Genomic DNA, 14,485 nt, shown 5'->3' with positions numbered 1-14,485 from the left:
TGCCACAAGAGCTCTGGTTACCACCAGCCCCATCTCGGCCTTTGAGAAGAGGCGGGAAGAATGCCAGGAATATGGAACAGCAGCTGCCCAAGAGGGTCTGCAGGATGCCAGATATCTTGGTCCAGACAGGATTGTAACTAGAGAGAATGTACTGATGAATTACAGGTACCAAGGTTAGAACACAGCAGTGTGTTATAATATGAATACAGAAAGAGCACCACAGTTAACTGAATTCTAAATAGTTCATGGCCCTAATGCATCTAGAGCTATCCATGGCTGTCCCATTTAGTTGGATTAGGGCCAAGGGCAGTAGCTTTTTTTGAAGCTACGTACGTGTGTGTGTGTGTGTGTGTGTGTAAATAAAACATATTACAATACTGAATTCCCATCCTTTAAAGAGGAAACAGTCTGTGATTTATGCAAGCTTAAAAAAAAAAAGGCAAGATTAGAGGCTCACTATTTATTATGGATTATAGTTTGTAAAGCTTCACTTGTCCTTCCCTGTATAATTGGGTATAAACAGTATTTGGCAAAGAATAATTCATTCCACATATGTAAATGATGGCACTACATTTAAACAGTGATGACATCAGGGCTTAAGTATCAGTCCCTATCCTTAGGCAAACTGTGGGAGTTGCTATGACACCTGCAGAACCTGCACAGGGGAAGCGACAGAATCTACAATGCTCCTCTCACTCAGGTCCTGCAGTAAGGACATACGAGAGAGGAGTTACGATCATTTGTTACTGCAAGAAAAACAAAGGCAGAAGCAGACAAGGAGGCTGTTCTTACGTAGCCGAGCCTGGGCTTGCCTGCCCATGAGAACCGCCAGGATCCACGTGGAGCCTGGTGGCGCCAAAACTAGCGCCAAAGCCCAGCTCTTAGTTTGGGTTAACGGAATGAGTGCACTGTTAACCCAGGTTCCAGGATTGTGTGTCAGCGCGGGCTGCTTGCAAGTCGTACTGACTCACGAGACGAGCACCTGGAGAGCCAGCCTCCCGAGGGGGGAATCCCCCAGTGCACCGCACTTGTCTCACAGTGCACTGTCGGATTCCCCCAGCCTCTGGAATGCTGTGCCGGTAGCCGCCATGGTGACCATGTGTGCGGTGGCACGGCCGGGGCCAGTCCAGATCATCTGCGGGGAAGGAAGGCTTAACCCTGCCTTCCTCATACCTGCCCATCCACACAATTGTGTGAAAAGCCCCAATAATTTTTAAGAGAGTTGAAACTGATCTGAGAGCTTCACTTCCCACATATTTTTCTTTTGTCTCTAGTCACACTGGTTTTTCAAGTATTTGAACTATAAAAATATCTGCCAAATTAATCAAACTATAGTTAGTTAACAACCCAGGTTATCAAACCACAGGTCACTCCTGGTTTGTTTTAAGTAACCATAGTTCCCTGAGAGCAGACATAATGGGCAACTGGCTAGTTAAAAAATGAAAGCAGGGGCATTTAGCTGCCTGTTCTCACACACAAAACGGGAGGGAGGAGGACCATGTGAGCCCAAGGCTCACTTGCTCCTTGTAGGCTAAACCATTATTTCGCATTCAGTCCAAACTGGGCCAGCATCCCAGCCAGGAACAGGTTAAGACTTCAGGAGGATTCAAGCAGCCTCTTTAGACACCCTAGGGATTCAGCTTCTGCCTCTCAGAGTGTTCTGCAGAACAGGCAATTAAACCATTCCTGCTTGTTCAAAAACAATTCCACTTAACTACCTCTTATCATGAGTAAAATGTACACAATAATGAATAATTAAGATGTCATGGGTGTGTCAGTTTTGCAGGTCCACTGAAGCTGAAAATTCTGGCTCCAGCTACTAGTTGTACGCCTAGGAGGTATGCAGACTCACCTCAGAACAACGTCTCCACTGGCTTCTTAGACAGTCTGGCAATGTAGCAGCAAGCTTGCCTCTTCCATGTGTTTCTCCCTATTCTCCTGGTCTACCTAGATTAAAGCTCTACTCACTTGTTCATATTAAAGTGGGGGGAAGTAAGTCTAGCAGCTTTTTTTCTGGCAGCAAGATGCTGTACTAGGTAACATCGTTTTGAAAGCTAATTTCCTGTGGGAGGTTTGGTCTAGCAATCCTATCAGTTGAATTGATACACAAGAGGATTCCTTCACCAGCTGTCAACAAATGGTAAGGATGGATGAATGACCCAGTTGGGTGGAGGTGAAGGGATGTGACCTAAACTTTTTGGGCATGACTTTAGGATACAACTCACCAGGACACTGGTTGCCACCTTCCAGAAGCACAGACAGGTATGAAGTGGGGGAGCCCAAGACACAGATGGTTATGTCTGATGGCCCAAACCCTGGAAAAGACAAGAATAGAATCCATGGCCTGTTCCTTATCCTTGAACTGGGAATCCTGACATCCCTCCTCTGTAAATCCATCTTCTGGGATTTGAAGGTATGATAACTGAATCTGCCCTTGTAGCCACAGCCCACATCTCAGCAGGATTCTACAGCTGCTGGATTCAGGTGAGGCAGTGATGCCACCATGTTTTTCTGCCAAACTTTACTTGGGTATTCTCTGCTGTATCACAGACTAATGGCGAAACTGCAGGTCATTCACTCCTGTAAGGGCAGGTAAACCAAGAGGTGGTACCATGACAGAATGCTCAGAAAATGGACACCATGCCCCCACCCCATTCTCATATGCTTTGCTCTTTGGTGGCTTCACTACTTCAGTCACCACCCTGAATCCACCCTACACATTATTTTGTCAAATGTTCTCTATTAAGACAGCCCAAAATTCAATGTTTCAAGTTGTTAATTGCTTTGTGGAGGTGTCATGTACTGGCTATACACAAGTGGTCCCCCAATATAGGACACTGCTGTTACCATCCTTTCACTGAATAACTAAGCAATGTAGAGCAGGGATGGCCAGCTAGAGGCTCTTCAGCTGTTGATGAGCTACAACTCACATCATCCCCAGCAGCAATTACAGCTGAGGATGATGGGAGTCGTAGTCCAACAGCAGCTGGAGAGCCTCAGGTTGGCCACCCCACTTTGGAAAACTCAAAGTGCTCCACATACATTATCTTGTGATAATCCTCACAACAACCCTGTACGGTAGGTTTGTATCATTATCCCCATATGCAGATGGTAAGATAGAGTAGTTTGCCTAAGGCTACCTAGCAAGTTCATGGCAGTGGCAAGATTACAACCAATAAGGCACTTATCTGTAGCTCAGTCTCTTAGCGGCTACACTGCACCAGCTGTCAAATGCTTCTCATTCTCCCTGCCCACTAAGGGGTGCCATGCTAGTGAGCTTTTTGAGAATAGTTTTAATACAAATGGTTGCACAGCTCTGTTTCTCACAAGCTGGTCATTCTGCAAAGCCCCAGAGAAGAGCAATGCCACCATAACACCAACACCACAGAAGCCTACAAGAGATGTGCAGAAACATTTTGTTCCAAAACGACACTTAAAATCCCAGCATGTTTTAGGCAATGCAGTCTTTCTACGGGGGAACATCTTGCAAAATACGATGAATAACATATGATGAATAACGTGCATTTTAAATTAACAACTCCTGGAAGTAACATCACAATACAATGACTCCTAGACTTCAAAGAGTTGTTGGAGAGGAGCTGGAAGTGAGCCACAGGGCCCTCCAGTCAAAGGCAGGCTCACCTGTTCGGGGCTCCTTGGTGAGGTCAACAGTCTCTGGTAGTCCCTCCTGCTGCAAGGTGCACTGCAGCAGGTCATAGTAGTAGGCAGTCCAGGCCCGTGCCTGGGCATCCTCAGGGCAGATCTTGCAGTCCAGGGCCACATCCCGGCGCCAGGCACAGCGCAGAGGGCTCAGGGGTGGCAGAAACCCCTGTTCTGCCCAGTCCAGTTCCTTGGGTGTTGGGGGTGGCTCTGTGTGGATCTGGTCCAGAGACAGCTGTGCACAGAGAAAGGCAAGGGATTGGGAAGTGTTCTCAGGGCCAGAGAAATGATTAAGCTGTGGAGTGGATCCCACAAGAGGAAGGCAGGGGAGAAGGCAATTCTAAGTAGTAAGCACTGAAGGTTTCATGGGTGTGTGTGTGGGAAGAATCCCGTTGCTTCTGTGTAGCAATGGCTAGTTGAGCTGCAGTGACCCAGAGGCCCAAGGAGGCTAGGAACTCACTGGGACTAGAGGACTCTCAAGAAGAAAGGCAGGAGATAATATTAACTGAGTTCTGCTGTAGCTTGCCCTGCACTATTGATAATGACCAGCATACCTCCATTTTCCAGCAGGTTGGAATGGACTGTTAACAGGATTCCAAGCAGGTGAATGGATGTAGTGCCTAGAAGCAGCAGCAGAGGTAAGCAAGGGCTGAGACTGTAGGAAACCAAGCTGTGGGCCTCACGGTCACTTGAAAGGACACTTCACCACCACTGCCAATATTTATATACTGCTTGTCAACCAACATTCTCAAAGTGGTTTACATAGGAAAATAAATAAGAAATAAGATGGTTCCCTGTCTCCAAAGGGCCCACAATCTAAAAAGAAACATAAGGTAGACACTAGTAACAGCCACTGGAGGAATGCTGTGCTAGGGGTGGATAGCAACAGTTGCTCTCCCCGCTTACTAAATATAAGAGAATCGCCACTTTAGAAGGTGCCTCTTTACTGAGTTAGCAGAGAGCAAACTGAGATATGCAGATATCTAAGCAAGTGGATGTTTGTTGGCCAGAACAAGGGGAAGCATACAAGGCAGGGGGAGAGAATAGCCAAAAGCAGGACTGGACTCACCATCATTCAGGGTGGAGACGCTGCAAGAGAAGGGGGAAAAACATGGTAAGTGAAGTTATTTTGTGCAGCTCATTACTTACATTGTCGTCCCATCTCCAACCCTGTCAGGTTCCTGGATGAACATATGCACTTTATGAATGACACAAGTGCCAGTAAAAGGTTACCATGGAGCTGCCCTGCCTGGCCTACTGACCTTTCTAAGTCTTTGAGCAAGCAGATACCTGGCTTTTCATTCGCCATCTTGAAATCTTTCTGAATTAATTTATACTGAAAAGAAAAACTTACATACAGTAACATGCAACCGTTATTTCTCAGAAAACTCTATTCACTGCTGTTTGCTTTTGTAAATGTAACATTAAACGTTCTCTGCTAAAGGTGATTTAAAATAACTGGTCAGACATAAAAGATTATTTTCATATCAGTAATAATATGACTTTTGCTGCCCATTTTGCAGCCCAGCCCAGGTTGTGGCCAAGGTAGCCTATTATTACTCCACCATAGCAACACTGCTGGAAGAGACCTTGCAGAAAAGAAACTGGTGAATGAGGGAAGACATTTAAAAGCATGAATAGCCACCACCAGGGGTGTGTTTGGGAGCTTTACAGTTCTGTCCCCATTCCACTGAGAAAGATGGTGCTGTGAGGGTAGTAAGAAAATACTTCTAGTGGATATTCGAGCTTCTGGATGAGTTTTGGTGCCAGGCAAGTGCCCTGTTTTGTGTATTCAGGCCAGGCTGTTTGCTGAGCAGTTCCCTGGGGATCAGTGAACTGTGAAATTCCCAGTTATTCGAGAAGATTAGGATAAAAAAATGAGGTTAGGATTAAACTAACACGCTTCCTCACTCACCCACCCTTCTCAGTCTACTACTGCTGGCTCAGAAGGTTCATGCAAGGCTCCCATTTCTCTGCTCAGTCAATGGCTTTCCTGTCCCACTAGATAACATTTGCCCTGGGCCCCAAGGGATTGCTGGGGGGATGCCAGCAATGGCAGCCAGAGATGTAAGTGCCCAAACACCCTGAAATCTTTAACAGTCATAATTGCTTGTGAAGTGCACACTCACCTCGTTACCTTCTCTGGCCAGAGGTTTTTTGTAGCATTTTAAAAATATATCTGCAAAACCTGTTTGACCAGGGATGACAGTGGAACAAAAGGAATGAGTGTGTGTACACTGCAGGCAACGACAGTGCTTTTATTGCACCAATTTCAGCTCTTACAAAACTATGACATTTCTTTTTTCTTTTAAAGCCTATTACTGTTTTATATAAGTATAGTATAATAAATATGTTTTATTGTAGTGTTGTTTTTATTTCTTTGTATGCTATTTTTAAATTTGTTTGAACTTTTTCTGTTTGAATTTTGTAGTTTTTTGGACCTAATAAAGTAAAAGGTAAAGTGTGCCGTCAAGTTGACTTCAACTCCTGGCGCCCACAGAGCCCTGTGGTTTTCTTTTGTAGAATACAGGAGGGGTTTACCATTGTCTCCTCCAATGCAGTATGAGATGATGCCTTTCAGCATCTTCCTATATCGCTGCTGCCCAATATAGTACCAGTGGGGATTCGAACTGGCAACCTTCTGCTTGTTAGTCAAGTATTTCCCCACTGCGCCTCTTAAGGTGACTATTTTGGACCTACTAGGCATAATAAATTTTGATGATGATGATACGTCCTCCACCTAAGGGACTATGGATTTACTTCTGCTTAAATATTGGGTAGTGTCCAAAGGTCAGGATGTTTGGAAATGCTGAGACTCTGATCATGTCATGGAGCATGGATTGCAGCTTAAAAAGTAGAATCTGGCCATGCTTACAGAATCCTGATATTTTTCTTTTTGGTCAGAAAGCACTTTTCTAGTCTGCATGGCTGCAGAGAAAGATCCAAAGCAAATAGTTTTTATTAACCACTTATGAACTACTAGAAACAGGATTCCACTTGTCTATGTGATGCTTCTTCACATAGCACAGGATCTAGCGGCTCCTTATGGGCTACAGTCCCTGCCCATGGCATGGGTATAGATACTTGTTATCTATAACTGTTTTTTTGACTTCTAACCCACCTTTCCTAATCTGGCAAAAGCAGAAACAAAATGCAAAAGGCTGCAAAAAACAAACAAACCCCACACTGTAAATCTAAATTGTGCAACCAACATTAAGTGTGAAAAGGAAGCTAATATACGCAAGTTTCTCCATTTACCCAATGTATGCTAATAGCAAAATTTGGGACTGCAGGCTTTACCCCTATGTCTACCTTTCCTACCGGGCATGACGCTGCCCTGCAAGATTGTATCATGATGCCAGCTCATCCGGTTCTTTTCTTGGGACAGACACAATAATCTCATCCTTCACGTTTACTAACATACTGCATCAACCCTAGAGGTGGTGCATTCAATATGTTACAATTCCTGTACCTTTAATAATTGTGCAGAAAAGATATTTTAGCAAGTAGAGCTTCTCCCACTGCAGTACTGTTTTGTTGGGAGGTACTGCCACAGTCAAAAAGTCTACCTTATAGAAAGACATAAAAATTAAAGAAACAAGAGTTTCACAATGCTGATTGTCTTCAGAGAGAAAACCAGCCTATGAAATATCTTCATTCTGATGCTCTTAATTGTGAATATGATTTTTTCCACCCTCATTCCTGCCTGTAACATGTACAATCCCAGTAATTAAAGACCAGCTGTGTATCTTAGACCATCCAATCCACTGAAAAGTGGCATTGAGTGGCAGAGCAGTGCAGTGGCTAGTTTATTTAGATGTAGGTAACTTGGGTTTGAGGATACCATGGACAGCCAGGAAAACAAACAAATGGATCATAGAACAAATTAATCCAGAATTTTCACTCGAGGCACAAATGACCAGGCTCAAACTATCATACTTGGGACACATTATGCAAAAACTCAGCTCCCCTGAGAAGTCCACAATGCTGGGAAAAGTTGAAGAAAAGAGAAGAAGAGGTTGACCAGCAACAAGGTGGATGGACTCAATTACGACAACAATGAATGCACCACTGAGAGACCTTAAAAGCCAAATTGAAGACAGATCATCCTGGAGATAATCTATCTACGTTGTCGCTAAGAGTCGACACCAACCTGACAGCACTTAATCAATCAACCAATCAAACTTTGGCTTAAATCCCTTCTGGCCATTGGAAAGTCACTGTCTCTCAGCCTAACCTACCTCACAGAGTTGCTGTGCAGCTAAATTGCTGTTCTCTGTTAAGCAACAGCACCCCCAATATAGGGGTCAACTTTCTGGGCCTGATTCGTAGCAAAGAAGGGTGCCGGGAATCGCACTGTGATGTGCCGAGCAGCAGGAATTTACTGGGGAGCAGAACTTCTGTGTCTCCTGGCTCTGGAAAGTTACAGATAAGGTAACTGAAGCATGCAACTCAGCCACACCCATTCGAGACAACATGGTAATTCAAATAAAACGTAGCTCTGTTTATTTGCAATATAATTTGCATTCATCATTGCCAGATGATTCCAAAATGACCTGGTGAAGCAATATTCGTATTAACTGCATGGAGCCCGGTGATCCACCATTCCCTTTCTGGGCCTCTTGAAGCAACATGAGAACCACTGAAGGTGTGAGCTAAAACCGTGTGCCAGAGAAGTGCCTGCTGGCTCTTTGCCTGCTGGACTTTTCTTTGGCCTGCAAAGGCATCACTTTCTCTCTTCATCCCACCTGCTATTGGTTACTTCTCTCATATATTAGGATAAGTACCCAGGAAACAGTCAGAATCTGGAATCATGTTACAAACATGTAGAGCTATTTCCACCTATAAAACACTGGCTTTAGCTACAAGGTCAGATTCCTGTTAGTTAGAGACAATTGTATCTCAGTACCTAAGAGGGGTTGCACCCGTTCACATAAACATATGAATTGCAATCCTGCTCACAAGCTGCTAAAATTACACTGACTACAATTTTGTTTCTTTAGTTATTTATTCAATTTTTATACCGACCTTCCGAAATGGCTTAGGGTGGTTTACAATGGGATTTAAGCAGCAAAACTGTGCACAGGTTATGCTGCTTAAATCCCATTGCAGTCAGTGGAATTTTAACAGCCTGTGAGCAGGATCGCAGCCATGTCATTCCATGGATGTGGATGCATCTCTGCATCTGGGACACAAATCCAGGTTGTACCTGTAATACATCACGGCCTGGTACCTTGGAATTGATTGAATAAACGTTATGAGTCTAGTGTTAGCAGAAAAGTGCACCTTTAATGCTTTCTTCATCATAATTATGATATGATACATATGATTTCATTATTGTATATAAATGGCTTAAAAATAAATAAGCTCAAGATCCGCCACTATTGGAGAAGATTGAAATATTAAAAAACACATTTACACTGATTTCAACTTACTACTATCTGATTCAGTTGCCTATGCAAGGAAAACTGTGCACTAGCTTTGGCTACAAAATGGAAGAAACGGGCATCTTTAAATTCCTTCTTTATCAAGCTTGAGAAAGGAATCAGCACATCTGAATAGCCTAGTCGGCAGCAATACTTTTAAGTCCCAAGTTTCAGAGATTTTGCTTTTTTGTGAGCCCTGCTGATTAATCAGGGATAAAGTTTTAATCTGTGAGTATGGCTTTAGTTGATTAATCTTGCCAATTAATCAATCAAAGCCTGAAGCTCTGCTATTTAGTGCAGTCAAAATCTTGTTTTAGTATAGCTAGAGTAGAAAGCATTAATTGAGTCATCTGTATAACTCATTCATTAAATCTTTTTTGAAAACTAGGACATTTTAGTAAGATTTAAATCTGTACTTTGTGAACAAGGTATTTGGAACTGTTGTGGTCCATGTACACATGCTGAAGTTAATCTTCTAAACAAAAAATATTTTGCCTGGATTATTTGGTCAAGAGAAACTGCTGTCTAGTGCAAGATAGCTCAAGTCTGAGTTAAGATAATGTTGCATCTCTTTAATGGGCAACTGAATACACTTGGCCAGAGTGTTAAATTCCAGTTCACTATGTACCTCAATCAGTCAGGACATAGCAGAGAGGAGGTAAAGAATAATTGCTTTAATGTTACCAGGAAAGAGAGCTACCCTTTAGTGTTTGGGGAAGCACTGGCTACATTTGTGTAAGCACTGTCTAGGCGTTTTGCTGCTGCAGGGATTTACCATGAGAAGCATCCTGCAGATTTCACACTCCCCAAGCAGAAGTTTGGTGTTAAATCCTGTTTATTTCCCACATTCAGTTTCTGCAGTAGTCCCCCCCCCCCCCCAGTTCAAATTGCAGACTGTTCTGGGACTGAGTTTAATGACTTGCTTCCCTTTGAAAAGCAATGGGATAGTCCCCTTTCCCAACAGAGTATCCCAGGCAAACTTCCACTCATGCCAAGGGATCGTGTTTAGGATGTATGCACTGGCACTTTATAAATGCGGTGAATGACACAAAAAGTGCATTACACCACGTTCTGTTCTTGAGCAAGGCACACTGAAATGGATGGGTTACAAATACTAATGGGGGAGGGATGCCAACTTTTTACCAGCCCTGTGCTCTTGACATTAGCAGGTGATAATGCTTATCTCCATGGCATGAAAAGCTTCACCAGATTTTGACAGCTCAAGTTGCTGTTAAGAGCATAAGAACAGGTGAGACCAGTTTTGTTTTTTTAAATCAGTTGGCAACTGTAAATGGGAGAGGGAGATATGGGTCATGCCATATATATTGCTCACTTTACTAACTAATGTGAGCCATAAATTCTTGATGTTACCAAATTGTTCTACTCTACTGTTAATACAAAATGCCAAGGAAAATGGAAATGAAGTCAAGAGTCCTCCAAACAACCAGCATGTGGATCTGTTGTTACAGCTGAGAATGTCTGCATGAGAAATTTGCAGATATGCTTGCTATTTCATTGTTATGGAATCTTAATTCATAAACTGTTGTTTGGGAATTTGGGATTGCATTAATTTGTTTATGCAACTTGGTGGTTGGCGGCAAGTCTGTCACATCTGCAAGGGAGTGGAAACAAAGGGTTTGCTTCAAGTCTAATGAATTCTAAATAAAATTGGATTCCAAGGGGGAAAGTGAGGAATGAATGCCTAACACCTGACCCCACATTTTTGCAGCCAGATCCTATGCAGGTTTACTCAGAAGGAATCCCCTCCCGCAAGTTCACTGCAGCCTATTCTTAAGTAAGTAAAGGTAAAGCGTGCTGTCAAGTCAATTTCGACTCCTGGCGCCCACAGAGCCCTGTGGTTGTCTTTGATAGAATACAGGAGGGGTTTACCATTGCCTCCTTCCATGCAGTCTGAGATGATGCCTTTCAGCATCTTCCTATATCGCTGCTGCCCGATACAGTACCAGCGGGGATTCAAACCGGCAACTTTCTGCTTGTTAGTCAAGCATTTCCCCGCTGCACCACTTAAATGGCATCTCATATTTTACATCCTTAAAATAACTACGAAGCAAGAAGGTTTGCATGCATCCTGAATGCTGAGAGTAAAGGTTGTATAGGATACTTTACTTGGGAAAAGAGCTCTGTATGACATCTTTATATTTGCCCTGTGGGAAAGAGAAAAGATTTTTAATTGCTCTCCTCCACCACAGCCGCTCTGATTTGATTTGGATCCTCCCAACTGGTGTTTTTATCTTTTCTTAATTTAAAAGTGCCTTACTTAAATTAGAAAAGATTCAGATGATCCATTCTTATCATGTCTAGTCTCACTGCTTATTCATACATTACATTATACATGTGTACAGGTATCTGTGCACATCTTTGTGAGAATACATGCATTGATTTTCATAGTGGGCCTGGGTACAACGCAGGGTGAACTCTCAAATGCAGGGAACAGATAGGAAGTATACTACCCTACGTGTGTTGAACATAATGTGTAAATAACTGTAATGCGCATATATTATACAGACTTAGAATGTACAGAGATTAAATTTGCTTTGAGCATGTGTATTTATTTATTATTTCTCTGTGTAAACTGCCCTGAGCCATTTTTGAGAGGTTGGTATAGAAATCGAATCAAACCAAATGAACAGAGCTTCACTCTGTCAATTTTGCTGGTAAAGGTAAAGTGTGCCGATGAGTCGGTGTCGACTCCTGGCAACCACAGGGCCCGGTGGTTGTCTTTGGTAGAATACAGGAGGGGTTTACCATTGCCATCTCCTGCACAGTGTGAGATGATGCCTTTCAGCATCTTCCTATATAGTTGCTATATTAGGTGTTTCCCATAGTCTGGGAAACATACCAGCGGGTATTCAAACTGGCAACCCCTAGCTTGCTAGTCAAGTAATTTCCCTGCTGCACCATTAAGCAAATAATTGGTCTGGACAAAAGCAGCAAAATCAATGTGAACACCTGTAGACATTCTCCCTGGGGAGAACAGTCAGGAGTCAACAACCAATGAATTTGAAGATGAATGTTCACAAGTTGGTTTATGTGACAGCCTTGCACGTAAATGTGCAAAAGTTAATAGTCCATAAACTTTTTACTAGTACACTTATCCACAAAGAGCTGAATGGGAAGGGTCCGCAGCTCTGTGGAAGAGCCTTTGTATGCATATGGGCCCCCTGTTTAGTCTCCCGCATTTCCAGTTAAAGGCTCTCAGCTTACCAGAGCACCACTGTGATTCTTAGCAGACTGTACTATTAGATGGACCAGTGGTCTGTCTCAGTATAAGGCAGCTTCATGTGTCCACTTTACATATCTGTGTGAAGCTGTGAGAACCGACTCTGTTGGAATTTCCAAAAGTGACTCTGGAGGCCATTGCCACAGTGGCAATTGGCAATCAGAGAGGCTGTTCTCAAGGACACGAGTTGCCTAGCGAAGGGCTCATCGCTACTCCAGAAGAGGCTAGCCCAACCTTTTTACCCGACATTTTAGCAAGGTAAAATGAAACTGTGGCACTTGTGTGAACCACCACTCCTGGGGTAAAAAGGCTTCTGCCCGGCCCACTGCCATTTGTGGCAGTGAACTGAGGGGGGAAGAGCGGCTGCTAAAGAGCAGCCTTTGCTGTGCCACCACTCGCGTGGGCGTGTAGTGGTATGGCAAAGACAAAGATGACCATGATCCTCTGCTGGGGAAGGCAGGCCAGCTCCAGCCTTCCCGCAGACCTCTCCAGCGTGAGAACGACCTCACTGACTCATAAGCTCTTTAACTTGCTCCATTGTTTGGTTGTCACCTAAAGTGATAACAGGAAATGACATATTGGAGAGTGCCTTCTTCTGCATGATCTCCACCACCCGTTAATGTCATCTGAGGAGGTCCGTCTCCAGTAGCCACCAGTTTATCTGGTGGCGACTCAAAGGCGGGCCTTCTCTGTAGCTGCTCCTGGGCTGTGGAATGCACTCCTGGCAGAAATCCGTAATTCGAGATCAGTACTGTCCTTCAGGAGAGCCCTTAAAACCTATCTGTTTGGCCTGGCCTTTCAGAGTTTTTAAATTGTTGTAAATTGTTTTTAAATGTTTGCCCTGGTTTTCCAGGGTTTTTAAATTGTTGTAAATTGTTTTTAAATGTTTTAAATGTTTGCCCTGGTTTTCCAGGGTTTTTAACTGTTTGACTGTTTAATTGGTTTTATTCTGTTTTTATATTTGATTTTAATTGTTAGCTGGTTTTAATTGTTTTTATTTTGTTGTAAACCGCCCTGAGCCATTTTTGGAAGGGCGGTATATAAATCAAATCAATCAATCAATAATTGTTTGAGATGTTCAGGGAATTACTGGTGGTGACTCCAGTTATCAAGTGACAAGTAATGTGAATTCACTCTAAATCCTAGTCTTTATTACAGGAAAGGATAGCACCGGATGCAAGCATGGGAAAGACTAGTCATTGTTCCAGCTCCAGTTGCAAGGCAGTGCATGCTTTAAGCCTGCATCATTTTTTTAATTTCAGGAGTAGCAGTACCCTTTCACAATGAGAGTCCATTTACATATCGTGTGGAAGATTCAGGTGCCTTTTGACATTGTGCTGTGGGAAGGTACCACCATCAGAAGACAAAAATACCTGTCTGCCACTACTGCCCACTTCAGGGCCCCATCTGAAAGCCATGCTCTAGCAAGTCTGGTGCTACAAAGGCAATGTCACATGCGTGGTAGAATTCTGTACCACTTTAGACTGCAGATGGAGAATAGGTTGGGCGACATTTTTTTTTTAATGTCCCTCAAAGCCTTTCTTGCATGTAGTTAAGAGAAAGGTTCAGCCTAGCCTTCTTTCTGACACACTAGTTTACTACCTTCAGGGTACATGTTATGTGAAGAGCATTTTTTAAAATCCCCCCCCACCAAAAAAAATCACTCGCTCCACGTACACACCTGAAGTGTACTTTCTGATATGCAGTCCGGAATTATAACACCTCATTCTGCAAAATGTGTAGAGTGGATGGGACAGCCAACTGATTACATACTAACAGTAGAACAAGTCACTGGCAGTAGCAAAGATAACAAGTTAACTCATCATTCCCCAACTTGTGCATCTGCTCTAACTTCTTTCTCCAAAAGCCAGTCCTTTCTTAACTCTTTCTGCTATACTGCCCCTAACATCCACTGCCAGCATCCAGGGGCTTTTACTCACAGCAGGTTTTACCGCAAGTTTACGGGGAGGCTTTGCTGCGAACTCGAAGTAGTCCCCAAAACCTGACACAAATAGTGGATTTTTTTTTTACCCTGGATATAAATCACGTCACACTCTTAATGTACAGTGAAAAACCCGAATTGTGTGCGAACTGCTCCCTGATAAATCGCAGGGACTTCGGCATAAATCTAGCCGTTATGTGAACATAACCCCCTCTA

At 43.4% G+C, this 14,485-nt stretch overlaps 1 protein-coding gene across 1 annotated transcript in view; it reads right to left on the bottom strand.

Annotated features, from left to right (window-relative positions):
* Positions 1-14,485, bottom strand: part of CARNS1 (carnosine synthase 1) — a 39,713-nt gene that overhangs the window by 23,279 nt on the left and 1,949 nt on the right. Inside the window, exons 2-4 of the mRNA XM_053287239.1 lie at positions 4,730-4,749; positions 3,643-3,895; positions 2,226-2,315 (exon numbers count right to left, since the gene is read on the bottom strand). Of these exons, the coding sequence (XP_053143214.1) occupies positions 2,226-2,315; positions 3,643-3,895; positions 4,730-4,735 (349 nt within the window). The 5' untranslated portion in view covers positions 4,736-4,749. The remainder of the gene's footprint in view (positions 1-2,225; positions 2,316-3,642; positions 3,896-4,729; positions 4,750-14,485) is intronic.

The sequence above is a fragment of the Hemicordylus capensis genome, chromosome 1 (genome assembly GCF_027244095.1).
Source record: "Hemicordylus capensis ecotype Gifberg chromosome 1, rHemCap1.1.pri, whole genome shotgun sequence".
Lineage (NCBI taxonomy): Eukaryota > Metazoa > Chordata > Lepidosauria > Squamata > Cordylidae > Hemicordylus > Hemicordylus capensis.
Note: the sequence above shows the minus strand (reverse complement) of the source record. Positions and strands in the feature narration are given on the sequence as shown.